The sequence below is a fragment of the Gallinula chloropus genome (assembly GCF_964237585.1).
Source record: "Gallinula chloropus genome assembly, chromosome: 7".
Lineage (NCBI taxonomy): Eukaryota > Metazoa > Chordata > Aves > Gruiformes > Rallidae > Gallinula > Gallinula chloropus.
The window spans coordinates 23,392,959-23,409,145 of NC_140092.1; the positions used below are offsets into that span (position 1 = coordinate 23,392,959).

A 16,187-nucleotide genomic window follows, 5' to 3' on the forward strand; every position below is an offset into this window, starting at 1 on the left:
TTTTTCTCAATAAACACATCTTCAGCTTTACACCTAGAAAAGCTACTTCTGAATTGAGAAAGATGTTCTCAAAATCTGCTTCATCTCATGATTGGTGGGCAATGGCTTTTTTTGGGTTTTTTAAGTCTTTTCCAGCTGTCACAACTATACTAAGATGCAAGTACTATTATAACTCAGGTTAATTAGACAGGGAAAGAATTTTATGCGGGACAACTCAAATTAAATAGTGTCTTATTAATAACAATCATCTCAAGGTCTTTTGAAGAATAAGATTCGTGGGACCATTCTGTAATTACACATTAATATTCCTAGTGCAAACATCATACGAATTTAATAGCTTCCCATGCATTCAATGTAGCATTTAAACATCCTGCATGAAATAGAATTGACTGTTATGACTTTCCATTCTAGAGGAAATCACTGCAAGCAATTAGACGTACAGATGGTAAATAACACTATTAAAAAGCAGTATTCCAAACTACTTAAAAACTAATCTTAAAAATCCTTTCAGCAATTAATAGCTTTTTAAAAAGCACTATACCTATCCACCAGCTCTTTCATTCCTTCTTTATCTGGTACCAAAGACTGGTCTTGGTCATCTGCCAAAGGGGTCCCAGCTTGGCGATATATACACCGAACCATGTATCTCACTTCTGACCAGTAATTTTGAAGCTGCTGAGGTTCACGTTCAGGCTCTGCTGAATTTTCTCTGCAAAAATGACAAAAGTAATTACTCTCTTTATATACCATATAGGTGTATCGAATCCTAATGTTCTGAAGACGCTCTTCAGGAAAAACAACCTATGTCTGAAAATGCATGAAATGAAGTACACACCTAAAATAAAGTATCAATTGGATACAAGCAGACATCCTCAAGTTACCCTCATTGTCATATAGGCTGTTTAAAGAGTTTAAGCACACATGAACAAGTTACAGCACTGCCAACAGTCAGACTACAGGCATCACACTGCTGAGTTCAACTCACTGTTGAACTGAGTTCAGTTCTTACCTGCGCTCATTACAGGCTTCACAGTTGCATGCTATGTCTGAAGGAGAGGAATTGCTAAGATCTGCAGCAGGCACTGTCTGCGCACCAACAGTTATTCTTCCTCCTCCTACAGATTCCTGCTGTGATCCACTGTTCCCAAGAGGCATGTGCAAAAGGAAATCTTGGCTCTGTAAGGAAAAAAAAAAGAGGTAGCCTTCAGTTTGTAAGGTAGCAGTCTGTAATATTAATAGCTAGGCAGATATTATTATGGCAATTCTTTGAGCTGAATGTATTTTGAGAGGATACTCAACCAGGCACAAAATATTTACCTTCAAAAAGCAAAACAAATGCAAGAAATGGACTGAGAAAACCAGTGATATAAATATAGTTTCATTTCTAATAACCAAAGCATGTTGGTTATAATTATCACCTTCATGTACTGCAGCATAAACAATGAACTAAGCTAAAGGAAGGCTTGCATCATCCATGACTAATCATAAACTAGTAATATCTCTTCAGCCTCTCTTTGACACTATGTTCGACTTTCACAGCTCAGTCTTTTCAAAGAAAAGGCATAAAATGTCCTTGTTTGTAACAGCCAGACACACTACTTCATAGTAATGGATGTTAGCTGCTGTCACTGGCAGTGGGTGCTATATCCTGTGCACTATGCAGCACAGTACTAGCATATTACACAAACCTCTCCCCCGGGCAAGGTTGCTGGTATTTTGGTCTCCAGTGTCTCTCCCTTCTCTGTGCCCTAGCACACACCTCCTGCACCCTCCCCAGGTTGCTACCAGCTTCCTGCAGCACCAGGCAGAGACCTCCCCCATATCAGGAGCATGACATGACTGATGGGTTTTATTGTTGGGCTTCACTAGCTACTGGTGATGGCATTGCACCAAATCTATCTAGGTAGTGAAAGCAAGAGCCACCTGAACACAAGAGCATCTACAGCAAACCATTTATTCTCTGGCTTGCAGTGACTGATAAATAAAGCAACTTAATGGATGCTTTTAAAAATTCATGTTAAAATAAGAAAACAGTTACCATATTAAAAAACCCCAACAGAATGAACAAACCAAAAACCACTGTTGGTTTTTATTCTACCTGGATTACCCATAACTTAACAAAATCTTTAGGAATAAAATCCTATCTTCTTTGCAATTAAAGACACTTTCTTTACTAGTTCACTAAGGAGAGCTCAAATACATCAAAACTTTTGACTCAACAATAACGTGCTTCAGTCTTGCTGTGCTTTGAACTCTCTAGGATATATTTACATCTAAGGGAATTATACTGGTAGTCTGATGGTAATCTCTTATGATTAATTTATTAATCCTTGTTAATAGCAAGAATATCAGTAAATACTAGTTGTATACAAGTGCTATAGTCTTAAATTTTCTTTATAAAAACCATGCTTAACTGCATTAAACTTTTCACATGAGTTTAATGACATATGCTGCACTAAGACAATTTCTTCACACTGATTTGTTTCCTCGACTGAAAACCTGTACATACCTATAGGCACGTGCACAGTCTGTTTGAGCTCTACAAGGAGCTATCAGCTGGAACCTATAAAGCTTCCAAGATGGTTTCCCAGATCAGTTGTGAAGATTGGTTCTGCCATATAGCAGCATAGTTTATGTCTAATTGGTTTTTGCTGGACCTGTCAATGAACTTCTTTTTTACATTTTTCTGCTACACTGAGCACAGCACTTAAGTGAGGTTGAATTCTCATTTGAAAAATAGATTTCAACAATTAATTTAGAAAATAACAACTTGTAAGATTAGCACCATCTATTAAATCAGCGTTTGCAGTACTACAACAAAGAATAAGAAATTTTTATATGCATGCTAGGCAAAGTTGTGCTTCCTTATTAAAAATACAGAAAGGTAAAGACACCAGAACTCAGACACATGCAGGAAGGTGGCAGTGCGAGTGCAGTGACTCAAGAAGGAATGTAGATAGTTTCTCTCACAAAAGGGGAAGAAATAGAAGTGAGCAACCAGAGAATAGAAAAGTGAAATGATTAACGTTGCATTGGTAAGAGCAGAAGAAAGAGAATTTAAGTAAAGGGAAGAAGGACAAGTATGACATCCAGTAAACTAAAAAGGCAAAAACCAGCAAGAAACACACCCAAGCCGTGCTCTACCCAGAAATCCTGAACTCAGAATCGCTCCTCATGTTTGGAACAACCTGCCTGTTCAGTTTCGCTCATAGGAAAAACCAACTCAAAGTCTCCTAAAATACCTTCTAAGCATTTACAGTTTGAGTGGCTCCAAAGCACCAAGTGGCACCCAGCCCATTACAGCGTATCTTCTACTGAAGGCAAGTACTTCAACTTACCACAAGAGACTGCTCTATTGTAGCATGCCTTTCCTCCTTCTCCACTGTTCGTCGACAGTCTGGGCACACCCACAGTGGAAGATGCAGCATATTGTTTGCTTTTGGAGATGTGGAAAGTGCTGTTTTGCTAGAATTCTTTATCCCGCTCTCTGAAAGCGAAGTATCTTTTCGTTCACTTCTACAAAGAAGACAATGCTCGCCCGTTGTATATGGTGCCCTCTGGCCCAAGCCAAAGGTAAATGGTGTCTAGAGAGAAGTGTTTTGATGGATAACTGGTTATTCACAGAATATGTATTGGAAAAATTCATTCTAAGGTTAAAAAAAAAATAATTCCTCATTAAGCAGTGAGTATTTGGAGTGTCCCAAGATCAAACACAGCAGTGCTAATATACACGTGGCAAACAATTCTGATTATGAATACATTCCCATTTAAAAAGTAATGTTTTCAGGGAGCATTCCCTGCCTTCCCCTCCAAAGTAGTTCAGCCCAGATGCAATAATCTAGCAATTACAATCAAAAAGGGATAGCACAATTCCTTTTACTGTTGTCATTCTTAGAGATAAAAGGGACAATAAGTGCTTTTTGAAGTTGTGTGTCACCTCCTTTTTCAGTACTAACTGAAACAAAGACACGTTCAGCTACAGTTGTTACAAAACAAAAGCTCAACTCAGTTTTAACAAAACCAATCAGCCATTAAATAGACTTGGTAATCTGAGAAGACAGAGGCAGTTCAAAATTTACTTGCTCTTCCAAGATGCTACTACTCATGAAATTATAGTTCAGCCATAAGATGCTGATTACTCACCAAGACTGATACTCAAAAACATGTCAAGCAGCACAAGCCAAAAAGAATCCCACTTTACAGGAGATAAGCAAAGCTATAATGAATGGATCAAGACATCTTCTAATAGCAGAATCACAGATTTGTCCAATTATATTCCAGCTACTAGCTCTGCCTTAATTAGCTACATTTCCTATGCAAACCTCAAAACAGTGAAATTATTTCTCAAAGGAAAAGCGAAATTCAAAGAAGCCATTCAAGCATTCCTCTAGGTACTGCTCCTATCTTCAATACCAAGAAGAATACTGCGTGAAGATGAACACACAGCTGAACTGCACAGGCACAGGTGAAAATTCTTTAGGGCAAAGAGCTACTTGAAGCTATAGTGCAGTTCACTCTCTTCTTGTCTTAACAGCAACAACAAATCAATTCCCTGTTGCTGACAACTAAAAAAACCCACACCCAACACAGCATTCTAAACTCTGATTTTTGTTCTTTGCATTTACAAAACTGACAGACTCAGCAATATGGAAAGAAAAACTAAGAATTCTAGACAGGGAAAAAAAAAGACACATTGAATTGTTCTCCACAAATACTGTCTCATCTTTCAGATCATGAGAAATGTAAATTAATAGATGTAGCAAGAACAGCTAATCTCTACATTTACTCACTGATGCCACTTTTCACCTAAGCACTAAGACAAGGAAAAACGCAACTTCTCCAGGTGTCAACTGTAGACTTTCAGAAAACATTCTCATGAAAGGAAACCCACTCTGCCTCCTGAAAGGCTGGAACCATCCCCTTATTTGCTCTACAATCATGAACACATTTCTCAAGCTAGACATTGCTCTTGGCTGACCTGCACTCAATTGCAGATCTTATTAATGCCTAAAACCCCCATGCAGGAGGCTGTAGCTGCTCATCCCCACAGCCCTGAAAGCTCCCTTATTAAAACATCTTGCTGTACACCATATTAAATCCCTGTTGGAATGACGATGACATATTTATAATTATTGCAGGTAAATCCTTAAGAACCATCATCTGCAGGACATCTGCCAACAAGTAGGAAAAGCATAGGACGAAAATGTGAAAGGTGAGAAGTTAAGACCACCTGACACACTTTTGCAAAGATAATGGTCATAGCAAACATATCCAAGCTGTGCTAAAAGGACTTCTAGATGTTAAGACCTCTGTGTGTCACCTGTTTAAATTTGCATTGTGATCATCAAAAAACCCACAGCAAATACAGCAGGAACAACAATCTTAATTCCAGCCTATTTACAGGCTCAATAAAATCCTAACAATTTTCCCAACTGGGCCTGTATCTACAACAGATCTGAAGTGCAAATCAAAGCACATGGTTCCTAGAGCATGACAAAAATCAACTACTAAGAAGGAAAAGTTCTAAGCAGTTTATATCTAACAAAAGTGACAGTTACCATCTTGACAAAATCTAGACCATAAGCATCTCTCATGGCTCTGTCATACTAAAATGAAGCTACGAGTTGCAGTCATTTATTTAAAAGACGATGAATACAGTGACTGTTCATGCAACCATTTCAACAGCCACAGTCAACTCTTCCCAGATTACATGAGCTTGGAATTAGGTCACATTTGTATGTGCCTTCAGTGTAACCAGAGCAAATATACATTTTGAGAACAGCAAGATATTTTTCCACTAGTGAAGCTTCAAAAAAATGTGAGATGCATCTCTGCAAGAAAACACCCTGTCTCACTTTCTCTCTGAAACATGTTCAGATATAACATTCATAAATGAAAGCTGGAAGTAGGACAAGCTGGAACAGAAATAACTGTATCTCTGCTATCTATTTAGATTTATTTCCAAGAATAACTTTGTCACCATATAACTGCATGGCTTGCTTTTTCTTTTACATCTATGTCAAATTTCAAGCTTAAAACAATAAAATTGTACTTCAGAAATAGTAACTTTCACTGCTTTTTAAAGCAAAACTAGTGAAGTCATCAGAAACTGACTTCAGTTAGCCAAGTCACATTGTCAAGCAGTGACATTTCAAGAGTTCTCTAGCATATTTAGTATCATTTAATAAATAATTCTGCTATCATACATCCAACACCATCCGGCTGCACATACCTGAGAAACACCTGTGAACTCTGATCCAACAGAGCTGTCTGTGAACTGTGTGCCATTTAGCGAAACCTGGAACAAAATTAATAGTACATTGGTTACCTCGGTTTAGTTCAACACTAAAAGAGCATTAGAAAAATTAAACAACAAAACCTTCCCCTGCACCTGAGGGTTGACAGAACAGCTTTTGAAATGTCAATGATTGCTTGACTGAGGAGATGGAGAGCCCCTTTTATTTTTATATTAAATGTTCTACAGATGCAAAAGTTTACAATTTATGTATTTTCAACTTTTGCACTGCAAATGTTTTACTAGCAGTGTAAGATGGAAGAACTGATACAGGAAAAAAGAGTCACAAGCAAAATGACAGTTTTCCTTCTATATTTGATCGTTCACATCATGCTTTTAAACTTCTATTGTGAAGTGAGACAATTACCAAAGAGCCTTGGCTTTTCAAAGCTGCATACAATACTGCGAGAAAAATATGCAACATTAACCAGGAAGACTCTTCCACAGCAAGTATCCAAATGGCATTCAGCCACGCAGCTGCAGAAGCCTTCCTCCTGCCCCAGGTTATAATTCATACAGAAACGTCTAAGAGATCTCTTCTATACCTTGTTTCTTCACAAGGCTACACTAGATATCAGCTAAGTGTCTTTCACAAGCCCCAAGTGTTTCCAAACAGCATTATTTGAGAACACTAAAACAAGAGTAAAAGTTAAGATGGCACACAAATTCAAGTGGTGACAACAAAGAGCCCTAGATCACACTGACTTAAGAGACATTTGTTTTGGTTTTTGGTTTTTTTTTTTCAATGGGAGAATGGAAATCAATTATTTTATTCTTTCTTTTCCCTTTTCTTGAGCACCGATTTATATCTTGAATTTCAGATATTATTTACCTCAATCCTCTATTCCACCTTTCACATGTTTCTGCTAATCTGTTCTTGCTCTGCAGTTTTCCACCTATTATTGCCTGATATTAATATTTATAAGACTATTCTAGAGACTACAATAAAACCCAGGATGTAGGAAATCCCACGTATTGTATGTCGGTTTTATGGAGTTCAGACAAATATTTTTACCCTGCTACCAAACCAGAAGCACAAACCGGAGCCTCCTCCGGTTTTACACATCCACAGGATTACTGGCTGCTCAGTTTAGACAGACAGTGAGATTACTGCAAAGCCATTGTCTACAGTCAGATTTTTCAAAGGCAAAGTAGAGGATAAAACACAAAACTCAAATCATTGCCAGAGAAGACACAAAGAAGAAACCACACAACCTCACTTACGAACCCTATGCTAACTTTCAAGGTATTCAAGAAAAAACTTCATATGCAAGTCAAGCATCTGAGATCTAAAATCATGGGAGCAAAAATGTTCCCTATTTTTATTCAGCCACTTTCCAAAAAGTGGAAAAAAAGAAAAGGTCTTTTGAATTAGAGAAATACTTCTTCACCAAGAAAATAGATCCTCCAGTGCTGGAGGTCCACTGGTTATTGGCACACATATGCATTCAAGAACAAAGAAACCAGAAAGAAAGTTTTGAATTCAGTTATCTGCAGCACACAAAAAAATATTCTGGGAACATTCAAAACACACATGTTTATCCAAAAATATCACCTCTATCAATTAAGGGAGTAGTACGTTTACCTTCTTTACATTCAAGACAGTGAATGACCAAGCTGAAACCAGCTGGAAATGTTCAAAGCAGCAAGAGACAAAAACAGTGGGAAGTGTCTGTTATCCACCCCATGCCAAGACAAAATGCTGAACATAGGAGTGACTGCTTCATTGAATGAGCTGTCTAACAAAAGAGGAGGCATCTCTGGATCCCAAGCACTATGCAGAATTTGGTTTGGAACATTAGCATAAACCCTTAAGAATTTAGTAGAGACATAAACCTGAAGGAGAAACAAACACCAAAGAATTTATGAAAAGCAATTAGAGCAGGAAACTTAAAAACAATCATCAAAAATTGAGCATCGGTAGGCAATGAGATTTAAGATACTGTATGCAAGGATTAGAGCAAACATTAAAAAAAGAACACAAAAAGGACATAAGTGAGGGTGAATAATGGCATGACAGGCAAGGGGAAAAGATGGGTAAATAGTGTATTAGAGAAAATACTGGAAAAATCTTGCAGAAGTTCTCCAAATGGGGCTCAAACAATAGCAAGTTAAAAACAGAGAGGAAAAAATACAATGAAGCAGTCTCACAAATTCTTTAGGGGGAGGGGAGCAGAAATTATAAGAGTTACAACTAAATCCTTTCTCAAGGCACACCGGAAAAAAAGTAGGTAGCCTGTCAGGATCTGTAAGGCCAAAGTAAACAAACAAATATATGCATTTAAAAAGGCAAGGACATGGCAAAAACACTAGATGTATTTTTCACATCCTCATGTTTACTATGGACAAATTTGATGGTACTCTCCCAGTGAAAGGCTTATTTATGGAAAATACTTTAGAGGAGCTGTATCAAAGCAGAGCATCTCTAGAAAAAAGTACGGAGCAAATGGACAATTCAGATCAGCAAAACACAGAGTGAATGATGTGCAGTCAAGAGTCTTAAAGGTGGCTCAAGGATATTACAGATCTACTAATAATTTCAGTATGTTAATCCCTGCTTCATTCTTCACCAGTACTAGAGGAGCAGAAAATGTTTTGACAATAATATTTATTTATTAAGCTGTCAAAGGTGATGTAGGAAAATGCAGTTATGCGAAGTTTGTAGAGCAAGAAAGTACCTGAGATGGCAAAATTTTAACTAATACCACTGAAGTCTTCATGTTACTAGCGAGACTGGAGAATGGCAGAAGGACCTTACAAGATCTAGTTAACTGGGTCATATGTTAACAGACATAACGCTGTGTGCAGAGATTTACAGTGTAAGTGACAAGCTACACAGCTGTCACTTCTGGACAACCCTAACTTTCTTTTTAAAATTAGACAAAACTTGGTTTTACAGTGTTCTGAGTATCCTTTCTAATGATTTTCAAGTTTTATGCTTTTATAACCTATTTTGTGAAGATAAGGACCAGAAAGGAGGCTGACATGGATCAGGAATATGGGAATTTGTGCATGTACTCTTCACTACAATGAAAAGATTGAGGGAATCTTTCTCTTCTTCCTTTAAATGTTATTTACAATGGATGAGAAGTCAGTGGGTTTTTTTTTTGCAAGCTGCTGCCTCACTAAAACGTTAATTTTCTGGAGAATAAGGTATACACCATCTTGGCACAGTATAATTTGTACCAGAAAGTATGAAGTAAGTGGAAAACGTGGCTTAAACAATACTCCTTGATTTCACCTGAAAGACCTTGAAGAACCAGTTGAGTAATTACAACATAAGCACTCAAAGACTACCATAATTTGCTCTAATAGCTTGTCACAATCAAAATCAGACCAGTTGAAGCCTGGTGAAGTCACACAAGCATCATGAAAGTGAAAGTGATGCAATGTCTCAGGAGAGGTCAGAAAGAACAGCAAAAGAAGAAAATTTAGATTTGACTCATCATTAACAGCTCAACAGAAACATGATGCTCAAAAAAACAATGAAAAGTCACACAGAATTTAATCACATTTCTTTTGGGGAAAAACTAGAAAATAATGGGCTGTTTTTCTCAGGTGCTTTAGGAAAGATACAGACCAGAAACAACATTACCAAGAACTGATTAAGGCTACACTTTACAATATCCTAACATAATGAAGGTATTCCCTACCACTTCACTTTATTCCCTTATTTTTATATAAGGAGTTGAAAAATAAAGTCTGTTGAAACATTTAAACCAACACGTTTTCTGTGTCTGAGTAACACCAAACACACCTACTGCATTTAACCCTGACTCCCCCCCAGCCCCACAAAACCCATCTACATGTCTTGCCTGTGCCACTTGCTCTCCTGCCTACACTGTTTGTGCCAAAAGCCATTTGCCACAGCTGTTCTGTGCTAAGCTTTCTCTCAGGCACTCCCAGACAGCAAACACACTACCACATTGCTCTGCATCTTCCCATAGCAGCTCTGCCTTCCTCCCCATCGCTGTCACCCAACGCCATTTGGGAGGCAGCAGCCTCAAGACACACTTGCTGGTGAAGACCTCCCCCCCCCCCACAGCTGAATGAAGCTCTGACTTGGGTGCTCTCCAGACACAGGCTGAGCTGTTCCTCTCCTCTCCCAGGAACTGCTAAATTGGTCACAGAACTGCTGCTGGCAGATGAGTGACACAAAATCCTAAGTGATTTTCAGATGTGAAAAAAGCTTTCAGTACGTAATGATTTAGGATCCTTCCTCCCTCCCTAACCTGGATTGATGTAAAGATAAGCTACAGCGGAACGCAAATGCATGGCTGAGGGGAAGGGAGGGATGATGATAAACACACAAGGGTGAGGTTCAACTGTATGTAGCGAAGTCTGATGCAAGACACCTCCGGACTTGTAATGCCTGGAAAGGCACACAGGAGGAGGATTATTCTACACACACGCTGTAGTTCTCCATTCATTTAATACCAAGCACCATAAGACTGAACAGCAGGCTGGCCAGACCTCTGTCACAGCAAGGTTTTGGGGCCTGTTTGCTTTAAACATTGCTTCTGTACATTGTTAGTACTGCCCATAGCCTCTGCAGTAACAACTACCTTTGTAGGAGATACATTACAGCACTGAAGAGATTATAATGCGAAAACCAGCAGTAAACTATCAACACTTATCCCTTAATCCTTTTTTAAGTCCACATTATACCTAGTTAACATCTAGTACAGCCCAGTTTTTCAGAACAGCAAACTGAAACAGATCTGCTTAGCGGTGTCATCACTCCTGCCTCTGTGATTTCATGTATTTCAACATTCATCTTATTCTTCATCTGTTGTAATTTAAGAAATCCATGAACATTTTTTAAGGCATTAGAAGTACCCATCCAAAAAGTTAAGCAAAGTACCACCTGTTTTCTCACCAAAAAGGCTGCCTTCCCTACACTCTGGGCAGATCAGTTCCATGCACCACAAAGTGAGGAGAAAATACCATAAACCCTGCAAGGTATTAGATACTGCAAAACCAAAGCAAAAGAAAGCATATGCCAAATAAAGCTGAACATTGCCTGCACTATAAAAAAACAGTGTATTATGTATTTTTTTCATGAAAGTAGTTGTTAAGGGTGAAAGAAATAGTCCAGGGAAGTCTTGGCACCAAATGAATGATCACCTAGAACCATATTTGGGAATCCTCTTGAAGAGGACAACCTTACTACTGCTGCTAAGGGAACATTTATGGTCAATATCCACATGGCCAAGAATGTGGAAGTGTCCTCTGACACAGCGTGTCTGGGCCTGTGGCACTCAGCAAGGTGTGGCTGGGCTGGCCCATGGTGACTAATGGTCCCTGTCCATGGTCATTAAAGTCCAGTGCCAAAGTGGCAGGTGAACAGGATTTTCTTTAATAGAAGCAAAGACTCAAGTCTAAATATTTCTTATTTTTCATTGTTACGTAACACCCCAAAAAAGTACTAAAGGTTTTGCAGTGAGAGGACATACCCTTTTAGAAAAACATACTAATATTGACCTTTTCAAAAAAGACAAGAGTTTTCTGCCTAGCACTTGAGTATGCAGAATGTAAGATTAACACACCCAATAACAGGCAAGAAAATAATCAGCAATATGCAACACACTATCAGGTTCATTGCCACAGCAATGCTCCAGAATCTCAAGATGCTATCACAATTTATGATCATTTAGGCAAAAAAAAAAAAATCCTTTTAAAAGCAGCTATACAAAATTTAATTCCAAAGAGCTTTAAGCAGCATCTTAGAAATTGATACATATTTGAGGGGCAACAAGGAAGAATTTAAAGGCTCCTACTTCACAATGATCGTTTAGTGTGATGCAGGAGTCAATCACCATCTTTTTTTGTGCAGGGTTGGGGGTCATGTTTCTGTATATGAATGAAGACATTCAAGTTTTATTAACTGTGACTATAAAATATAAAGAAAGTATCAAAGTACCCCAACCTTGATTTAGAAGCAGGAGTGTTTTGCTTAAGAAATTCACATTATAAATACCTACATTTTTTATGTGTTAATCGCACATCTCCAGTGACACTGGACAGAGTTACACTTACTAACACACACTTGATTGCCAGGGTGTGTCAGTGTTGTAAGACAGATACCGATAGAAAAAGTGATTATTGATTAGCTGCAAACATCACCAACAGGGAAACTCGTGAAGGTTTCTTACACAGAAAGGTCCTTCTTTTCACTAAGGATGCCTAAGTACCAAGTAGAAATCAAAGAAAGCAAAGACAAGGTGGCAATAATAAAAATTAAAATATTTATATTCAAGTAGCCAACACCTGATCTGGCCAATGGATTAATTTTGCAGACTATTAATCCATGTTACTGAACAGGCTACTTTTGGCCATTAATACTCACCAGCCCCTAAATTATCCTTTCCCAGCCCAGCCTACATTATTTAGTGTAGTCCACACTCTTGATATAGGGAAACTTTTCAGTGAAGAAAAACATGCATAAACAAGTCAATGATGCAAGAAGTCAGTCCCATGGTGCTCCTTAAAAAATGCTAGTGGATGACACACGCTTTCAGAGAACCTTTACATCAATTAGCAGGGATACAGAACAGTGAAGGCTGTGTAGCAAGCATGCTAAGGAGTGTTAGAAGGCTTTTGTGACCCAAATATTCAAAATATGAAAACAAAAGGTGAATATTACTCTCAAATATAGTTAAGCTACCTTTTAGGTCTGGAAGAAGTAGGAGGAGAAAGAGAAGTTGACAGAACTTGAACAACAGCCAAGTGTAAAGTGTTAGTGAGGAACATGGCAGAGGCTCACAGGGCAGAAGGCACTGCACATCAATACAGCCAACACATCCCTCAACCCTCACTTGTGCTGGTATGTAATACCTGGCACATTTCTGTTCAATAGCTATCATACTTAACAGAAATCATTAACATCATACCAGCAGGCACAATCAAATATATGACCATATCACACTGTGGCAAAGTAGAAGTAAACCAAAGCTCCACTCAACAGCCAAGGAGTCTAAGCACAACATGACTGCACAGTCCCCTCCTGTCACAGAGGGTATATGGGGAAGCAACTGTCCTGCAGACCACCACATCCACTGTGAGAAAGATCAATCAGCTACAAAAATTAACAGCGTGTTACTCAAACTGACTTATGTACCATGTTGCTTATATACATTTGCATAGAGCAGGTTGGAAGGTCTGTGACTGTAAAGCACACCAGCCCGTTGTCATGCTTGGCCAGCAGGAATTACATACACAAGGGTCAGCAAAGAGTCTATGAAGGGGGAAGGATGAAGACAGACAATGCTGGCATCAAGAAAAGAAAAGAAGATTCACTGAACTTTACAAACAAAATGAGCTTCAATTCTCAAGACAAGCACAAGACAGCAAAGTGCTGAGCAGATCACACCAGTGTTGTGCTCAATTACAAACCCAAATATTTGTTCAAGCAGTGAACAAGGCTGTTGTCAAGTAGGTCACTCATTTTGCCATCCAAAAGGTGAAGTATGATATTAATATGCTGTTCCTAATATGAAGTAAGACAAGTCTATTAGAAGTTTTTAAGACATTGCACAGTTGTCCTATTAATCCAAAATAAACTACTCACTATCCAATCACCTTTACAGAAAATGCTTACAGCCAAAATGCCTTCTAACCCTTTTGACCTAAACTACTGCTAAAATGCAGCTTGTGAGATCCCAGATGAAGTTCTCTTCAGTCAATTTGACAGTTTTCTTGTTTGTGATCTTCCTCATATTCATAGACAATCAACATTGAAATGTCAGTTTTAGTGCAATTTTAATGTTTTTAACATCATAATATTGACTTCGTGTTTTCTTTATAACCATACCACTACAGAATTTGTTTAACCTGCAAGACAGGTTCTCTGAAGACTTCCCTTCTTCAACAAGTTGTATTATTAAAACTTAGCACTTGATTTAAATAAACATAACTGCATTTCCATAGCTTAGCAAAAGCTATTCCTAAAATAAATTGTTGATGCCAAACAAACTGAGAAACTGACAGCTGGAAAGGCTCAATCTAGAAAACTCAATTTACCTTGCATAAAGATTTCAGTTTACTATGACTGATTCAAACACACCCCTCCCCAAATTATTCCACTCCCCACATTCCCAATATTCCAACCCTGATTTGATTCTTTTCCAACAGTGAAATCCCTTAGGTTTAAGTCAAAATGCCAAAAGAGTTTTCAACAGAAACTGAAATTACTTCAAAGCAAATATCTTTTTCAACTGAAGCCTTTATAATTATGGAGGTTCAATCTGGGGAGAGGCACTATAAAAAGTACAAGGCATATACTGGACTTGTTAAAAAAAGACTTTCTGGTTTAGCACAAGTTATGAGTGGTTGAGGACAGGTAAAGAGGCTGTCCCCATCTCACATTTTGGGAAATACCCTAAAAAAGAATCAAGACAAGTCTCTACTACCTCTTGCTAAAATTCTAGTTTAAGTTACTTGGCCAACAAGATCTTGGCCAAGGTCTTTTTTATAAGGATTTTTATAAGATCTAACTATTTACAGAATCATTATGGGGTAGGGGGGAGGGGGGTAAGTCACCTGTATACAGCCCTGGTTTTCAACATAAGGCATTATATTTGCCAAATGAGAATGTTAAAGGCATTTCTTCCTCCCATGGTTTGGAAAAGTGCTGATCATCCACTGTTGTTATCTAAGTATTTGATCTGCCAGATGTTGACTTAAAAAAGTCATTGCAAAAAGTATATGTAATCAAGGTTTTGTTTTGCTTTCAGTATGACCAGATGCACACAAAAGCTTCAAAAATAGACCAGGAAGGAAATCAGACAGCACTGAACACCACAGGATAGGAAGAAAACCGGTTGTCTTTCTGCTTCTAGTTCTTGAAGTGCTTGGGTACTCTGAAATCGGGTAAAAGCCACACTTCTGGTGGACTGACAGAGAACTGGTTATTTACCTGCTGCATCATTTCCTTTGGGTCCTCATAGCCAAGATACAGTAATCAGAATAGACTAATGTTTAAGCAGCCACTTAAATTCACAAACCACAAACCCTTCAAACCTTGACTGACAAAGAGCTATAAAATGAATTGAGCCACACTGCAAATAAAGGTGCCTGAAACCATCCTGGGAAGGTTTTTTTCAGTAGTATCTCAAAAAGACAACTTTGAAGTAGTACTTTCAAAAGAATGCAGATACTGAGTTTTGAGGGAGCCATGTCAATATTCTGTGCCCTTCCTCCCACACATTGTTCAATAGCACACTCAATTTTTCTTTTAGTTGAATCAATCTAAAAAACATCCCTCAGGAAACGAGCACCTGTTAGGAAATAAGGTGTTCACAGGTTACAGTGCCACCATACGAAAATGTTAGCACACACAGAAAAGCTATGATCTCAACAGGAACTTGGGAGTGTTCATAAACTAAAATTAAAGAGATGAAACTCCATTCTGTATCCTCTTAAAAGACAGAATGATCTACCACCACTTAATTTCTCAACTAGAAGTTAGAGCAAAGTTATACTCAAGTGAGAGGTTTTTTAATCTATTATGTTTTATTTAACGAAAACAAATTATTTCCTTGGACATTAATTTGAATCATGAAGATTTAAACTAGTAACTCCATTAAATTACAAATGTGTATGTTCATTCCTACATAAACACCACAATAAAATACCCCTTCCCTTTTAAAAATAAATAAATAAATGTATTTGGTGTGATAACTAATCAATATCAAATAATACCCAGGGGGGTGGGGGGAAGAGAATCAAAAAAAAAAAAGGGAATACACAGTTACTTTGTAGAATGAATTTTCCAGACCCTACCAGAAGTCATGATGTGCTCCACAGACACTCTTAAGTGGAGTTCTGCCACCAAAAACAAGCCTACATAATACGTACTTAAAAATATCTAAGCAGTGCCTGGCACCTGATA

General features: G+C 38.1%; 1 protein-coding gene across 1 annotated transcript in view; it reads right to left on the bottom strand.

Moving 5' to 3' along the window:
* FAM193A (family with sequence similarity 193 member A) overlaps positions 1 to 16,187 on the bottom strand; it is a gene marked incomplete at its 5' end in the record, with an annotated part of 74,599 nt that overhangs the window by 38,124 nt on the left and 20,288 nt on the right. The window contains 4 exons of the mRNA XM_084266837.1: positions 542 to 709; positions 1,010 to 1,176; positions 3,339 to 3,584; positions 6,233 to 6,298. Coding sequence (XP_084122963.1) covers positions 542 to 709; positions 1,010 to 1,176; positions 3,339 to 3,584; positions 6,233 to 6,298 — 647 coding nt within the window. The remainder of the gene's footprint in view (positions 1 to 541; positions 710 to 1,009; positions 1,177 to 3,338; positions 3,585 to 6,232; positions 6,299 to 16,187) is intronic.